At 29.3% G+C, this 13,606-nt stretch overlaps 3 protein-coding genes across 8 annotated transcripts; 1 reads left to right on the forward strand and 2 right to left on the reverse strand.

Annotated features, from left to right (window-relative positions):
* Positions 1-207: 207 nt before the first annotated feature.
* On the reverse strand, positions 208-3,431 carry eIF4H1 (eukaryotic translation initiation factor 4H1). 4 transcript variants are annotated; one of them, XM_012289032.2, is made up of 5 exons: positions 3,335-3,431; positions 2,503-2,673; positions 2,133-2,362; positions 1,477-1,719; positions 208-1,396 (listed from the first exon to the last, which is right to left on the reverse strand). In XM_012289032.2, exons 1-5 carry the CDS (start codon positions 3,364-3,366, stop codon positions 1,248-1,250), a joined length of 825 nt encoding a protein of 274 aa, XP_012144422.1. In that variant the 5' UTR covers positions 3,367-3,431; the 3' UTR covers positions 208-1,247. The 4 variants fall into 4 exon arrangements, with proteins under 4 accessions (XP_012144422.1, XP_012144423.1, XP_012144421.1 ...); XM_012289033.2 differs by lacking the exon at positions 3,335-3,431 and adding an exon at positions 3,061-3,125 and having other exon boundaries at positions 1,477-1,605; XM_012289031.2 differs by lacking the exon at positions 3,335-3,431 and adding an exon at positions 3,061-3,125 and having other exon boundaries at positions 1,477-1,704.
* Positions 3,432-3,879: 448 nt separating this feature from the next.
* On the forward strand, positions 3,880-8,499 carry Mybbp1A (MYB binding protein 1a). The gene is made up of 10 exons (XM_003704896.3): positions 3,880-4,083; positions 4,191-4,388; positions 4,463-4,861; positions 4,935-5,521; positions 5,601-5,713; positions 5,808-6,328; positions 6,396-7,061; positions 7,130-7,378; positions 7,458-7,891; positions 7,961-8,499. The coding sequence occupies exons 1-10, from the start codon at positions 3,907-3,909 to the stop codon at positions 8,373-8,375; spliced, it is 3,759 nt and encodes a 1,252-aa protein (XP_003704944.2). The 5' UTR covers positions 3,880-3,906; the 3' UTR covers positions 8,376-8,499.
* Positions 8,500-9,891: 1,392 nt separating this feature from the next.
* On the reverse strand, positions 9,892-13,408 carry LOC100880985 (eukaryotic translation initiation factor 2-alpha kinase 1). Of its 3 annotated transcripts, none has more exons than XR_001096438.2 (10): positions 13,059-13,403; positions 12,626-12,793; positions 12,379-12,535; positions 11,854-12,287; positions 11,557-11,741; positions 11,297-11,473; positions 11,019-11,174; positions 10,811-10,948; positions 10,439-10,738; positions 9,892-10,219 (listed from the first exon to the last, which is right to left on the reverse strand). XR_001096438.2 is itself a non-coding variant. In XM_003704894.3 (10 exons), the coding sequence occupies exons 1-9, from the start codon at positions 13,120-13,122 to the stop codon at positions 10,523-10,525; spliced, it is 1,695 nt and encodes a 564-aa protein (XP_003704942.2). In that variant the 5' UTR covers positions 13,123-13,404; the 3' UTR covers positions 9,892-10,219; positions 10,478-10,522. The 3 variants fall into 3 exon arrangements, 2 of the variants coding, with proteins under 2 accessions (XP_003704942.2, XP_076391439.1); XM_003704894.3 differs by having other exon boundaries at positions 10,478-10,738; positions 13,059-13,404; XM_076535324.1 differs by lacking the exon at positions 10,439-10,738 and having other exon boundaries at positions 13,059-13,408.
* Positions 13,409-13,606: the final 198 nt, after the last annotated feature.

Raw genomic sequence — 13,606 nt, forward strand, 5'->3', positions numbered from 1 at the left:
TTCTAAATATATTTAAAGTACCATAAAAACTTACATAAAAATGTGACACAAAACTATTTTATCAAAACATTTTTGATTAAAACATTTCAATATATTCATAAGTAACTTACAAAATATGTTAAGAATATTACATATCGTTTACAATTGAAATTACACATAAATTTTGTGTCCTAAAAACCTTAATTTTCTAACGATACATTACACGAATACGAGGCAAACGACTACTTTATTCAGGAAATATTATCATATACAAGCATAGTTTTACATAATAATATCTGTCATTAATTCAAGTTTTCCTTTATTTATTATCTCATAATCATCGATATTTTTTCCAAATAATCGACATTTATTACTAGCATAGTTAATTAATCTGTTACACAATATTAATGCGTAATAATCGACACATTATCTTTATTTCTCTTAATTGTTTGTCGTTAACTCACAAGCGCGTAAACAATTGCCTAATATTATTAATCGAACATGATTCTCTATTAAACAATCATTCACGAGTCGTTTTAACAAGCACATACAATGATTAGTATCGAAGTAAAACTATAAAGTTGTAAGGAAGGAAATGAAAAGGATAATGTTTTGTACTCTTTGAGAGAAACATTATTTTAGAGTACAATATCAGAAGTACAGTTTGCACGGAATTAAATGTACGTGCGATGACAGAATATATTTTTTTTAATAATTTGTACACATACCCTCAATATTATCACAAACTGATACCGAATTCAACTTCAAATTGACGTGAATATTAAAATGTCCTTTTCGTATCATTTCAACGATCATAGATAGCACACACGCACATATCTGTATATATGTGTGATAATTGGTTTTATACGTACATATATAAATACACATAACCAATATTAATTGGAGCATGCATTATGCACACAAAGTATTTACTTTAAATTCCCAATTTATTATTACATTTTTTCAACTAAGATAATGTAAATAGAGAGGACACTAGATGAGAAAATTTCATTTTTAATTAAAAATTCCAAATATGTAGAACTTAAAAATCTCATTAATCACCTTTTTATCATTATGTATTTGTGGGGAAGACTCTCCTTTAGAGGTAAATAAAAATTATTTAATTTCTTTTTATCTTTGAAGAGATGTTCCCCACTACATTCGAGGAAACTAGGTGATCTTGTGTTTGTTTTCAAAGTTTTTTTTGTTGGGAAAGTTTCTTTCCCTGAAATTTAGGGAATTAGAAACTAATTATTATAATAATGTATTTACTTGTCATCAGTATTAAGTTTCTCCTCTCGAGGTTTTGCACCACCATAAATTGAACTTGATTTACTCGATTCAGCCATAGCATTTATAGGAGCTTGAATTGTTCTTGGTGCTAGCACCAAACGTTTTCTTCCAGATGTATCTGCCGCTAATAGCAATAAAAATATGATTATTTTTATTGCTGTAAATGTAATTATTTCAGTAAAATATATTTGCATGCAAACACACCTGGAGGTGGGTCTTTGTTAAACGCTTCATCATGAAATGGTTTTCGTTCTGGCCCAGTCCCTCGAGGAGGTGGTCTATTACCATATGATCTAGCTGCTGAGTTACGCGACCAGTCTCGACTTCCGCCACCTGCATCATCATTGAATGGAGTATAATTGCTTCGGTTACCCCTCATCTCCCACATACCACCTTGTCTGCCACCATATTGCCCTCTATCATTATAACCTCCTGCATAATATTTTTCTATTTATATGCGTAAAAACACTTTTGTATTAAAAAATTATGTGTATATATTGATATCTTTATTTTAGTACTATATATCTAAATAAATAAAATTTTTCTATGGGCAAAGAAAATTATTATCTCATTCTAGTTTTATATTTTATACAATTACATTATATAATATATAATATAATCATACAAAATACAATACATAACTGAAACGATCAGCTTCTTTGTCCCACTTCAAAATTTCACTGTTGCTAGATATGAAGTACTGAAATGAGGGTATCGATATACATACATAATGGAAAATTATTTTCTGTAGACAAAATATATTGTTTTAATGAAACCAATTTAAAATGTTAAACATAAAATATCTAAACTATATGGTACGTCAAACATAATATAAACAATCCAATATATAGATTTTCTACCGAAATCGTCACCATATCCACCACGACCAGCATCTCTCCCTCTAAAGCCTCCTCCACTGCCACCACCACCTCGGCCTCTCCTATCAAAACCACCTCCTCGGTCATTTCTTTTTCCTTCCGCTACGTCTATTTTAATCAAACTTTTATCTACTTCTACTGCCCCATCCATGTCCAGTGCCATCTCTAAGTCTGCCAAGTCTTCAAATTCAACATAACAAAAACCCTTAAATCTGTAATGAAACAAAATTCAATGAGTTCCACTGAAATTCAGTTATTTTATTAATAATTTAATTATTAAAAACAACACAAGGTGTGTAGTTATAGCACTATAAATTTTTATCATATCACAATGAAGTCTAATTATACAAACTTATCAGTTTCTTTATCTTTAACCAATCTGATTCCTTTAACGTTAAGTTTTTCAAAGATTTTATCAACATCTCCTTGAACAACTCCATTTGGCAAATTTCCCACATAAGCAGTGTAAGGTGGTTCGGTTGGCAACGGTTTTCTGCCACTTCGATGTCCACCTCCATAGTCTCTGCAAACATAAATAAAAAACCATATATATTTGACATATTGAGGCATAAACTATTTTAAAAACATTGTTTTGTACATATATTTCGTACAGTTGATTTAATACAAAAAGATAAAGCACTCTTATTATGGTTTATTATCTTTTAACCTTATTTACTAGTGGATGTTAAAAAACTGTAAAACACGATAAAACTATTACATAAATGAAATTTTGTACTCTTGCAATTTTAGAACTGGTATATTAACACTCAAAAATGAAATACAATGTCTATAAGTTACGATTATAACACTTTATTTCAACATCAATTCTATTAAGTACACATTCGACGAAAATAAATTACTTTCATATTTTGTATTTAGCATTTTAAAATCGGCAAGTTGCATGTATTACACGAATTTCAAGTCAATATAATCGCAGATAGTGGCACGAATAAAATACATTAGTGTTTAGCTAGCCAAAATAAAGCCGCGTGTCGAAGGCACTACATCTGCAAGGTGCTATGCTGCACTCTAATCGAAACTCACTTAACCTTAAATTCGTAAGATTATCGAAGAAAAAATGTGTTTTTTCGTTAGTTCAACACACTGAACAAACATCACCATTGCACTATTTCAAAAAACCTCAATGACTGGTATACACAAAGGAAAATGCAACGTATACTTGCCTTGAATCTTCGTAACCACCTCGACCAGCCATATTGGATGCACGAAACTGACCGGGACCGCGCGGGTCGAGTGAATCACTATGTTCAAGATGGCACTTTTTTAATCACCAAAAAATTTTTAATCACGAAACTATACAAAATCAGATAATTGGTTATCGCTACCTTCATTGGTGAATTTTATGGTATTTCATTGAAAAGATCTAACAGTTTTTGTAAAGAACACAGTTACCGCTGTTTCTGTTATAAATTTTCAAATGATTTGATCACGACGATGTCTCTTCGAAAAATATGTTATTTTTGCATCGATTTGCATAATGTTACTAAAAATTTTGATGAATAGTAATTTGATAGTTTTGGATGAAAATATGAAATTTTTAACGGAAACGGCTGACAGTCTGTACGATACAAAAATAAGATATATACTTTTAGTTTCATATTCTATTTATTCTTTGTTTTGTTCAAATAATAATTATTAAAAGATTATTCAAATATTCAAATCATCCGATTGTTTTTGTATATATCAAATCATAAGAAATCGTTTATAGATTAACGTAGTTTCTACTTAAAGCAAGATGGCAGATCAGACTATGCACATGGTAGAGGTTCTTTCAAATGACTCTGAAATAAAAGAAATAAATAAAATGGATTCCACGATTCTAGATTATTTTACAAAACTCAAGAGCGAAGCTGAACCTGAAAGAATAGACGGTGCAATTGTATTGCTAAAGTATTTACATCAGCAAAGCTCAGTAAGTGTGTATTTAAAGATAACCCTATAGTTCATAGTCTGTGGATAGCGCGAAAAATATTTATATTTTTTGGACGAATTATGTGTTCATAATAAACGTTTTTTTAGGAAGAAAATGACAGTAAAGAATTTAAGTATGCCATGAAAAGGCTTATACGAAGTTTAGGTTCTTCAAAAATAACTTCCAGAATAGGATTTTACACAACTTTGACAGCCTTTTTAGTAATGCATCCTGAACTGCCAATTGACAACTTTCTGTCTGTAGTAGACAGTGAATTGCATCCAGTAAATAGTAACAGTAAAAGTGTAAGAAAGTTAATTTTTATTCTACAGCATTGTTTAGTTATTTTAATGTGTAATGTCAATTTTATTACCTTTAGGAAAATGCTGATATTTATATGGGACGTATATTAGCATATGGAGCATTAATACGATCACTTAAACTTTTAAAAGATACCAGTACGATACAGTCACAAGTCTTACAAAATCTTATCAATGCTGGTAAACAACGTAGTTACCTGTCATTTGTTTGTGTTTCATTTCTTGTTAATTTTATAAATCTAGTTAATCTTGATTGCATACAAGAAGTAGTTTGGCCTATTGTTGAAAAAGAATTTGGTAGGCCTTGGCCAGAACAAACTTTAGATTCCTTTTATGTTTTATTAATTATCAAAAACAAATGTCCATCGCTTGTGGATAATGAATTTTCAAAGAAACATTTTGGCACAGAGAATATCATGACCAAAGAGTCTATGGGCAATATAGTGAAAGTGTTACTAGTAAGTATACATTAAAATATTATTTATGTAATTCACTTCTAAAATTGCTTATACATATGTTATTGATTTTTAGGATGTACCCAAAGTTATATCATGTCATCATCCAGTATTTAAATTATTTTGTGAAAACTTGGTATCAACTGATCTTGTTAGTGACTTTTGGACACATATAGATTGTAAATTTACAAAACCATCTAAAACTGATGAACATTTAGCTGTACAAATGTTTAAGTTCATATTATCAAGTGTTAAAGATAAGTCTATACTTCTGTCACTGTTATCTCCAAATTATATGCAGTACATGTTAACAAAGTTTTCAAGATTCAAAAGACATGATAAAGATGAAGTACTCATGGCATTTAAGGAAATTTTAAATTCATTAGTAACAGTTGTAAGCAGCGATAATATCAAATCAAAATTACAAATTGCTGTATTAAAGAAGTTAATAATATATCCAGGTGATTTAATGATTGAAAAAAAGACAGGTACAAAAGTAGTTCAAACAGTTACGAGTAATTTGAGTTTAGAAGGAATTAAAAAAGTTTCAAAGATATATAGAAATATAATTGAAAATACACTACCTAAAGAAAAATCAAACATAAAAACAGAGTCATTTTGGACCAATGCTGAAAGAATTTATGCTGCTCATTTATTAACAAGGTATTGGATGTGACATAAAAGAAATAAGATTTAATTTTATTTATATCATAATATCTAATCTAATAATATCTCTCACTAGATTAATGGGACATTATAAAACAGTTGTTGATCAAGAATGGAGATTAGATCAATTGAAGTTTTTATTTGTTTATGGATTATGTGAAATGCCAAATGTTGGAGTAGAACTAGCATGTAAATATTATTGCTTCACTTGTTTTTTTTTTATATAATATGTACAAATGCATATGTATTTCTTTAATTTCTGAAATTATGTTTGTTTCTATAGCGCAGTTTAAGGAAACATTTTACCATGCATTGGATCACAAGTTACCAAAGTTAAACGACTTACGAAATGTATTAAAAGAATTAGTTCATTACGTAAATACAGATATAAAGAACAAAACTTTAAAATTAAGAAACCCATTAACAGAGGAAGCACAGGATGCTTGGGAAAAAGTGATACGTTCAATCGAAAATTTAGAAAACAAATCAAAAAAGATAGAAGTTGTGCCGGTATTTCACACAATGAATTTACACATGGGTTTACAATTATTCTCAGATCCAAAAATGGCAGTTATGGCTATTAATGAACTTCAAAGCTGTTACGAAAGGCTGCAAAAGAAGTCCAAAAAATGTAAAATAGGTGCTAATAAGAAAGAAGATGAACCAGAATGGGTAGAAGTAGTTGTTGATTTGTTACTATCGTTTTATTCTAAAAATAGCCATTTACTACGATCATTAGTGGGTTGTGTTTTTCCACATATTTGTCCGTATGTGACACCAACGGCTATACATCATATATTAACGGTACATAAATATTATAAATAAAATTTACGAATACATATATATATTATTACGAAACTTCTGTTTCTAGGTCTTAGATGTGAGAAGTGAGAAAACACCTCTTGTAATAACAGATAATGTTGATGAAGAAGTTTCCTCGGATACAGATTCAAATTCGAACAGTGAAGATGAAAGCGAAGATGATAGCGAAGATGACGAAAACAATAGTAATAGTAAATTGGAAACTTCGTCAGATACCAACTCTGATTCGAATGAAGAATCAATGAATGAAGACGAGGATGACGAAGATGAAACAGTAACTGATAGATTAAGATTGGCGGTGCGTCAAGCATTAGGCGATGCTTCTGTTCACACAGACGACGAAGACGTAAACGTTGATGACATTGACGAAGAAGAAGGAAAAAGATTAGATGAATCGTTAGCGGCAGCATTTAGAATTTTGCGAGAAAATCGTCAATCACAGTCCAAAAAACAAGAAAGATCAGCTCAAGCCCTTACACATTTTAGAATTCGTGTCATAGATTTGTTAGAAACTTATTTAGAATGTAGTCCATCAATGGCAGTAGCACTTGATATGTTATTACCCCTTTTCACATTGTTGGAATACTGCATAAAAGATCCTCATCAAAAACCTCTTCAAGATAGGGTTCGATCTTGTTTAAAGAAATTGTCAACGGTAAAAAAATTTAAGGATATTGAGGATATTAACGAAGAATTGATAATAGTGATATTGAAGGTAATTGTAATTTGTAAAATGGAAAGTAATTTTTTATGCAAAATAACTAAAAACTATGTGTTTTCAAGGCATTGATAGAAAAAGGGGAACGAACAACATCAGTTTGCCATGAGATGAGCGATAAATTAGCAGAATGTTGTACATTTCTTGTGAGGTGCGCGCAGCAAGCTGATTTGCCTACTAATGCTATAGTTCAAATTTATGGAGAAAATTTAACTGCGTTTTTCAAAAGAAGAGACTGTATATTGTCGCCTTTATTATTTAAAAACATTTTCCAGTTATATTGGGAGGGTAACTGGCAATTAGCACCGTTGCTGGTATATTTCTAATTTCTTTTTCGATAACAACAGTTTTACCAGAAATATATTTTTAATCAGTAAACGTTTACTTTTATAGGTGGATTTTGCTTTTGACAGTAGTGTGAGGTCTTTCCGCCGATGTTATGCACTCGAATTTTTAACAGTCTTTTACAATAATAGTCGGTTAGTGCATTATGATACGAAACATTTGGACATAAGAACAAAAATGGAAAAAAAGTTATGTAAAAATACTGTAAATACACTTAAAGAATTATGTAATACAAATAAAAATGAAAATCAACTGTCCGTTATAAATAGTAGTAATGGAATAGGAAAAGAAGTTAAACAAAGGTATGTTTGTCTTCTTTTATTACTGTTGCGAAACGTTCACGGTCAACACTTGCCACAAGCATGGAATTGGGAAGATGTTGGAAATGTACTCACAAAATTTAAAGCTCATGTATCGTTTGCAAAAGATACAAAAGCAGCATATAATAAATTGGCAACACAAATTGGAATTCCTCTTCACACGTAAGTATAAACTCAAATAACTACTATTGTTCATATTTATTTGTGTTCTATATTCTTGTCTTACTTTAGACCATCTAAAAAAAGTAAAGATAAACAGACTGTTATAATAAATGGAGAAATAACAAACAGTGTAAATAATGTTGAACAAGAAGATACAGAAGTTGTACAGGATAACGGAAATACACAAAATGATACAGATATAATGACGTTAAAGAAAAGGAAAAAAAATAAGGGTAAACAGAAAGATAAACAGTTATTGAAAAAAGAAGCACGTATGTTACGTGAAAAAACGATGTCAGAAGGTTTCGAATCATTTAATTTTAGTTCGTTTGTTTTAAACGAAGAAACAAATGACGATAAATCACTTCAGAATGGAAATTCACAAATTGAACAGACTAGTCCCAGTACTTCGCAGAAGAGAATACTCAAACACAAATTAGATGGTAACAAATCGAAAAGAAGAAAAAGTATGCAAACGGCTTGATACATGTAACAATATTACAATTAATACAATCGTAAATAATTGTTATTTTTGTATTTGCATTTATAAAAGTATGCGTCAGGAAGTTTGTACAGCTTTAAAGTATATAAATAAATCTTTGACATAAGTTGTCTATGTTATATTTTTCTTGTAGAATGCTTCAAAAGTATTAACAAACCGAAGACGTGCAAAAATGCAAACATTTTTTTAGAGATATAGATCCAAGAGTTTCAACTTTTTGCCGTTAGATGGCTGATCATTTCAAAGTTATAGAATTAACTTCGGTTGGCAAATGGTTGCAAGTGACACTTATAGGCAGAAATGGGAGCATTATAAGCATAGGGCACTAACCAAATTTCATTAATATTAGTAAGTATGAAAGTGTTACGCGTTACACCGTTACGTTATGATTTTATATTATAGAGTATGATATAAATTAAACGAGTGGTCAGTAACGATTCCAGCATGTCAGTAAGTTATCGACAGGTCGGTAATACGTGTTACGTATCGATAAATGAACTAAGTAACCGACATATAGCTTCTGCTTTAAAATTGTACCAGGTAAACGTAATCGGCATCGTCGAATCCACGTAATATATTGCAAGCAGTGTAATAAAGTGTTTCTAAACATAGAAACAAATGAATTTTATTATTACTACTTATATAACATTTGATTTCATTCTGCAACATCGCATCACTGCTGAAACTAATAAAAAAGAAAATTGATTTTTTATTAAAAAAAATTCACACGCTTTATTAAAATAAATACATTAAAACTCGGTCTCGCATATGTTCACATTGGCTTAGTTCAAATGTACATTTCATTATTTGTTATTTAAATATATAATATTCCATAAATATACAAATTATAATGGTTTAAAATTGATAGTATAAACCTTCACGATGCATAAAATATTTTAACAACTGCTATACTATAAAAAGATTATAACATTTCATTTTAATGTCATTGTGCATATACAAAGTCTACTATATATTATACCATTTATCACAATTCAATTCAAAATAAGTAATCTTAAATATATTTACAAAAATTGTATTACAACTGTCGGTTGTAATTTATTAATTAACAAATGCTCTCTATTTACAAGAAATTGATGTAAAGTACCGGAGGTAAAGAAGGCTAACATAATGTTAAAATGGTTGTCTTTTTAAAAAATATAACTTAATGTAATAAAAACTCATTCATTAATAAAATCTACGTTGTCAAAAAAGTAAAAAAATTGAAAGTGCTTCCGATTTTATTAAATGGAAGTTGTTTAGTAAGGTTTTAAAACTTAAAAGCCTCTGAAACTTAATGCTATTTAAAATATCTTTTTGAATAGAAAATTTCATTATTTTCTTATCAATCGCTCACAGCCATTAGAGTATATAAATATGTATTAATTATTTTTAGTTTACTCCTCATGACTCCATTTATTTCTCCACTTTAATTTTGTTAAGCCTTATTAGCCAGTTAGTACTAATATTACTTATGATATTTTAAATAATTAAGCGCGTATTAAAATAAATGAACAATGGAAATTATATTAAAGAAACTTAACATATAAGTAATAATTAAAACAATAATACAAATTGAAATATTAATAAAATGCAGTAAAAGTTGTTCCCAAATTTTCATAACGAAGAGCAACACCGGCTAAGTCTACTGTGATGGACATCGTGTATTTATGGATTACCTCTATATATGTGGAACATCTCGACGTGTTTGTACAATTTTAAACACAATTTTGGCAAAATAGGCCTTATTTGCTTCCAGTACTATACATAATATTTATATCAAAATATTCCTATTTGTATTAGTACCAATTCGGTAATTAGTATCAAGTCTGTAAATTAAGAGAATACAACAAAAGTTAAATAACAATTTTTATAATTACTAAAAATATAAAAATATTTCATAAAATATGCACATGAAAAAAACATTACAATAGTGATGCTTGTCATTTTTCGAACGAATTTTTTCACTTGCTTTAGAATTTAAGTGGTTATCATTATTTTATTTCTTTTTCAATTCTTAAAACGAAAGATAATGTCTAAGTCTTTACCTTATTTTATTGTTCATTATTAAAAAAGTAATACTATACTTCATTTAAAAGTTTATCTTCTTTCAGTCCAATTAAAAGAAACGTTTATATATCGTCTATTGGTATATTGCATTTAGCTATTTGTCTTTCTAATAACAATATTCTTTCTTGTAATTTATTTATTGTATCATCTTTTTCAGCAATGTCATTTCTTAACTGTGCTATCGTTATATCTTTATCTTCATTTAAGTCACGTAATAATTGATTTGTTGATGGCCGTTTCTTAGGATCTGTTTGAACTAATTGGCTTACTATATGTGCCTGCATGAAAATTAAATTTACTTTCGTTTACTTTTTTAATTACATATAAATCATGTTATTTTAAGTACTTACCCATTTAGGATAGTTGGCAGTCACTGATGTTGGTATTTGACCTTGTTTTAAGCCATTAATTACTTCAATTCTTTCCATGTTAGTTTTTGTGTGCATCAATAATTCTAGAAGTACTATTCCTAAACTGTATATGTCACTCTGAAACAATACAAATTAAGCTAAAATATATTCAAAAGGTAACATTAAAGATAAAAGGTTAAAGTAGTACCTTAGGGTCACATTTTCCTTGTAATTGCTCTGGTGCAGCATACATATGTGTACCGAGTATAGAATGATGATCTTCCCTTTGTAGTGGACAAGCTAAACCGAAATCTCCTAGTTGTATTTGCAGACGGCCTGACAGCGAAATAAATATATTGCTTGGCTAAATTCAGAATAAAAAGAATATATGTTTTAATATCTTCTATTTATAATTTAATATAAATGTTACACTTAACATTTTTTAAACAGTTTACATAGAATGTAAATTCTTTATCTTTTTATTACCTTTATGTCATGATGCACAATTTTGCGCGAATGTATATATTCTAGGCCACACAGTATTTGTGTCAATATTGCTATAATCATCGTTTGCGACGTCATCTCCACTCGTTCATCAAGCCATTGTTGAAGAGTTTTTTCACAAAGTGCCATTTGAATGTATAATGTTGCATACTGTTCATTCTTTAAATTAAAATATTTTACAGAAACTTCTTAATTCATCTTAATTGTATAAGAAAACGAATAACAATGAAAACTGTACAAACCATTTGAGGTACATATGGATAAAGTTGCTTGTTGCTACTAGTTTCTTCATATGAATCAGTACCATCCATTGTGTTATTATTTGTTTTCCTATCTTGATATTTGCTATCACTTCTAAAAGATATACTATTTGAAATATTTCTCTCAATATTTTCTTCAGCAATACTTTCTTGAGTTAATTGATCTCCTAAATGATATGTTGAATTCATATAATAGCAGAAATATAGTAACTGTTTGTCTACTAAATATCTATGAATGTTTTCTTAATCTTTGTATGAACACTTATAACTTACACATACCTTGTTGACCATTTTCTTTTGGAGTGGTGTCACTATAATTACCACTAGGACCTAATTGATTCTGTGTATCAGAGGACTGACTTCTATATGATTTACATCTGCTGTTTCTCCTATGACTTAAAGAACTTGATTTGCTTTGGAAGTGATCTGGAGATACTAAACTTGGTACAAAAGTTGAAGGTACTGTGGATTCAATCCAAGCACTTTTATATGAAACTATGTTGGTGTGATTTAACTTTGCTAAAGTTTTCACTTCTTCAAGATGTTGCATAATACTTTTAACCCGTCCAGATCGTACCATTATTTTTTTAATAGCATACTCAATACCATCAAGACGATGTAGAGCCTTAAAAACATTTCCAAACCCTCCAGCACCAATAAAACTTATTTCCTGAAATTCTCTATGGTACCGGGACCATTCTGTCATCAATGAACTACACAAAGTTAATACGAAAAATGTCACATGAATCTATTATATAATAATATATGATGTGTGTGAATATGATTGATTATTGAATCTCATACCTAGGTACTTGTAGTATACTTTCACAACCAGTTGCTGCACGTGCAACTGCAACTAAATGATACAATGCACGTTGATATTGACTTCTTAATGTTTCAAATTCCATCATACTGTAAGAACTATCAATTAACTTCAATTCATGTAGTCTATCACAAATAGCTAAAAATAAGAAAAATAAAATCTTAAAAGTTATCTTATAAATTTTACAATACTATTATATAATTTGTATAACAAGGATAAATGAATTACCAAAATATAGTTTATTCCTGCGAGCTGTATCATCTTCAAACAACATACACAGCTGCTGTATAAGTGATTCAATTAACAAACTGGTAGAAGGTGTTACTATGCTTACAAGTTGTCCATTATTTTGATTGGTATCATTGTTTAAACATATTGTACTTCTTGCGCTATTGCCTACAAATACAAATAACATATGAAATAATAAGTATTGTACAAGAAGAAACTGTTAGTACATATGTATAAAATGATTTGATACAAGTTTCTTATAACTTCTGACAACTTTTTATTAAAAACAATACTTTACATAAAGAAATACTTAAAAAGTTACTATTTAAATTGTTACATTTCATTAAAATTACAAACAGTCTATTACATGTCAAAACAATTCATTCGAATACATTTCGAAATTGCGCGGGTATTTTAAGGTTATGTTACCTACCTCTATCAAATGTTGTTACCGTGGATAACGAATCCCAAGGATTAGTTACTGCGTTATCTCCCATTTTTACATTTAATTTGTATATAATATAATATTTATATTACTATAAGTTTACACACATTGATTATCTGCCTGCAATCTGTATCCGAACATCGTTATCAATCTTTATGCTACATTTTCTTAGGGGATTTCAAGCGTTATACCAGTGTAGCCAAATTTCAGAAATTTATAGCGAAGAATGAAACCAAAGTTCAATCAAACTTCGTATGGTGCCAAATTCGAATCAAAAAGATTTCAAATCCAATATAACCCAAATTTTCTAAGGAACTTCATTTTACATAAAAACAACCATTGCGGGAAAGACTTTCAGTGACTAGAAAATTAAAATAAATTTGTACGAAAAATATTACCCCATTTTAATAATTTTGAAAACTTTCATGCCGCAGTGTGACTAAAACTTCAAAAATAAATTCATTTAAAGGAAGAACAATATTTACAAGAAATATTCTTTGCGATGCAAAATGTAAGGCTCACAAAATTGAGAAATA

The sequence above is a fragment of the Megachile rotundata genome, chromosome 1 (assembly GCF_050947335.1).
Source record: "Megachile rotundata isolate GNS110a chromosome 1, iyMegRotu1, whole genome shotgun sequence".
Taxonomy (NCBI): domain Eukaryota; kingdom Metazoa; phylum Arthropoda; class Insecta; order Hymenoptera; family Megachilidae; genus Megachile; species Megachile rotundata.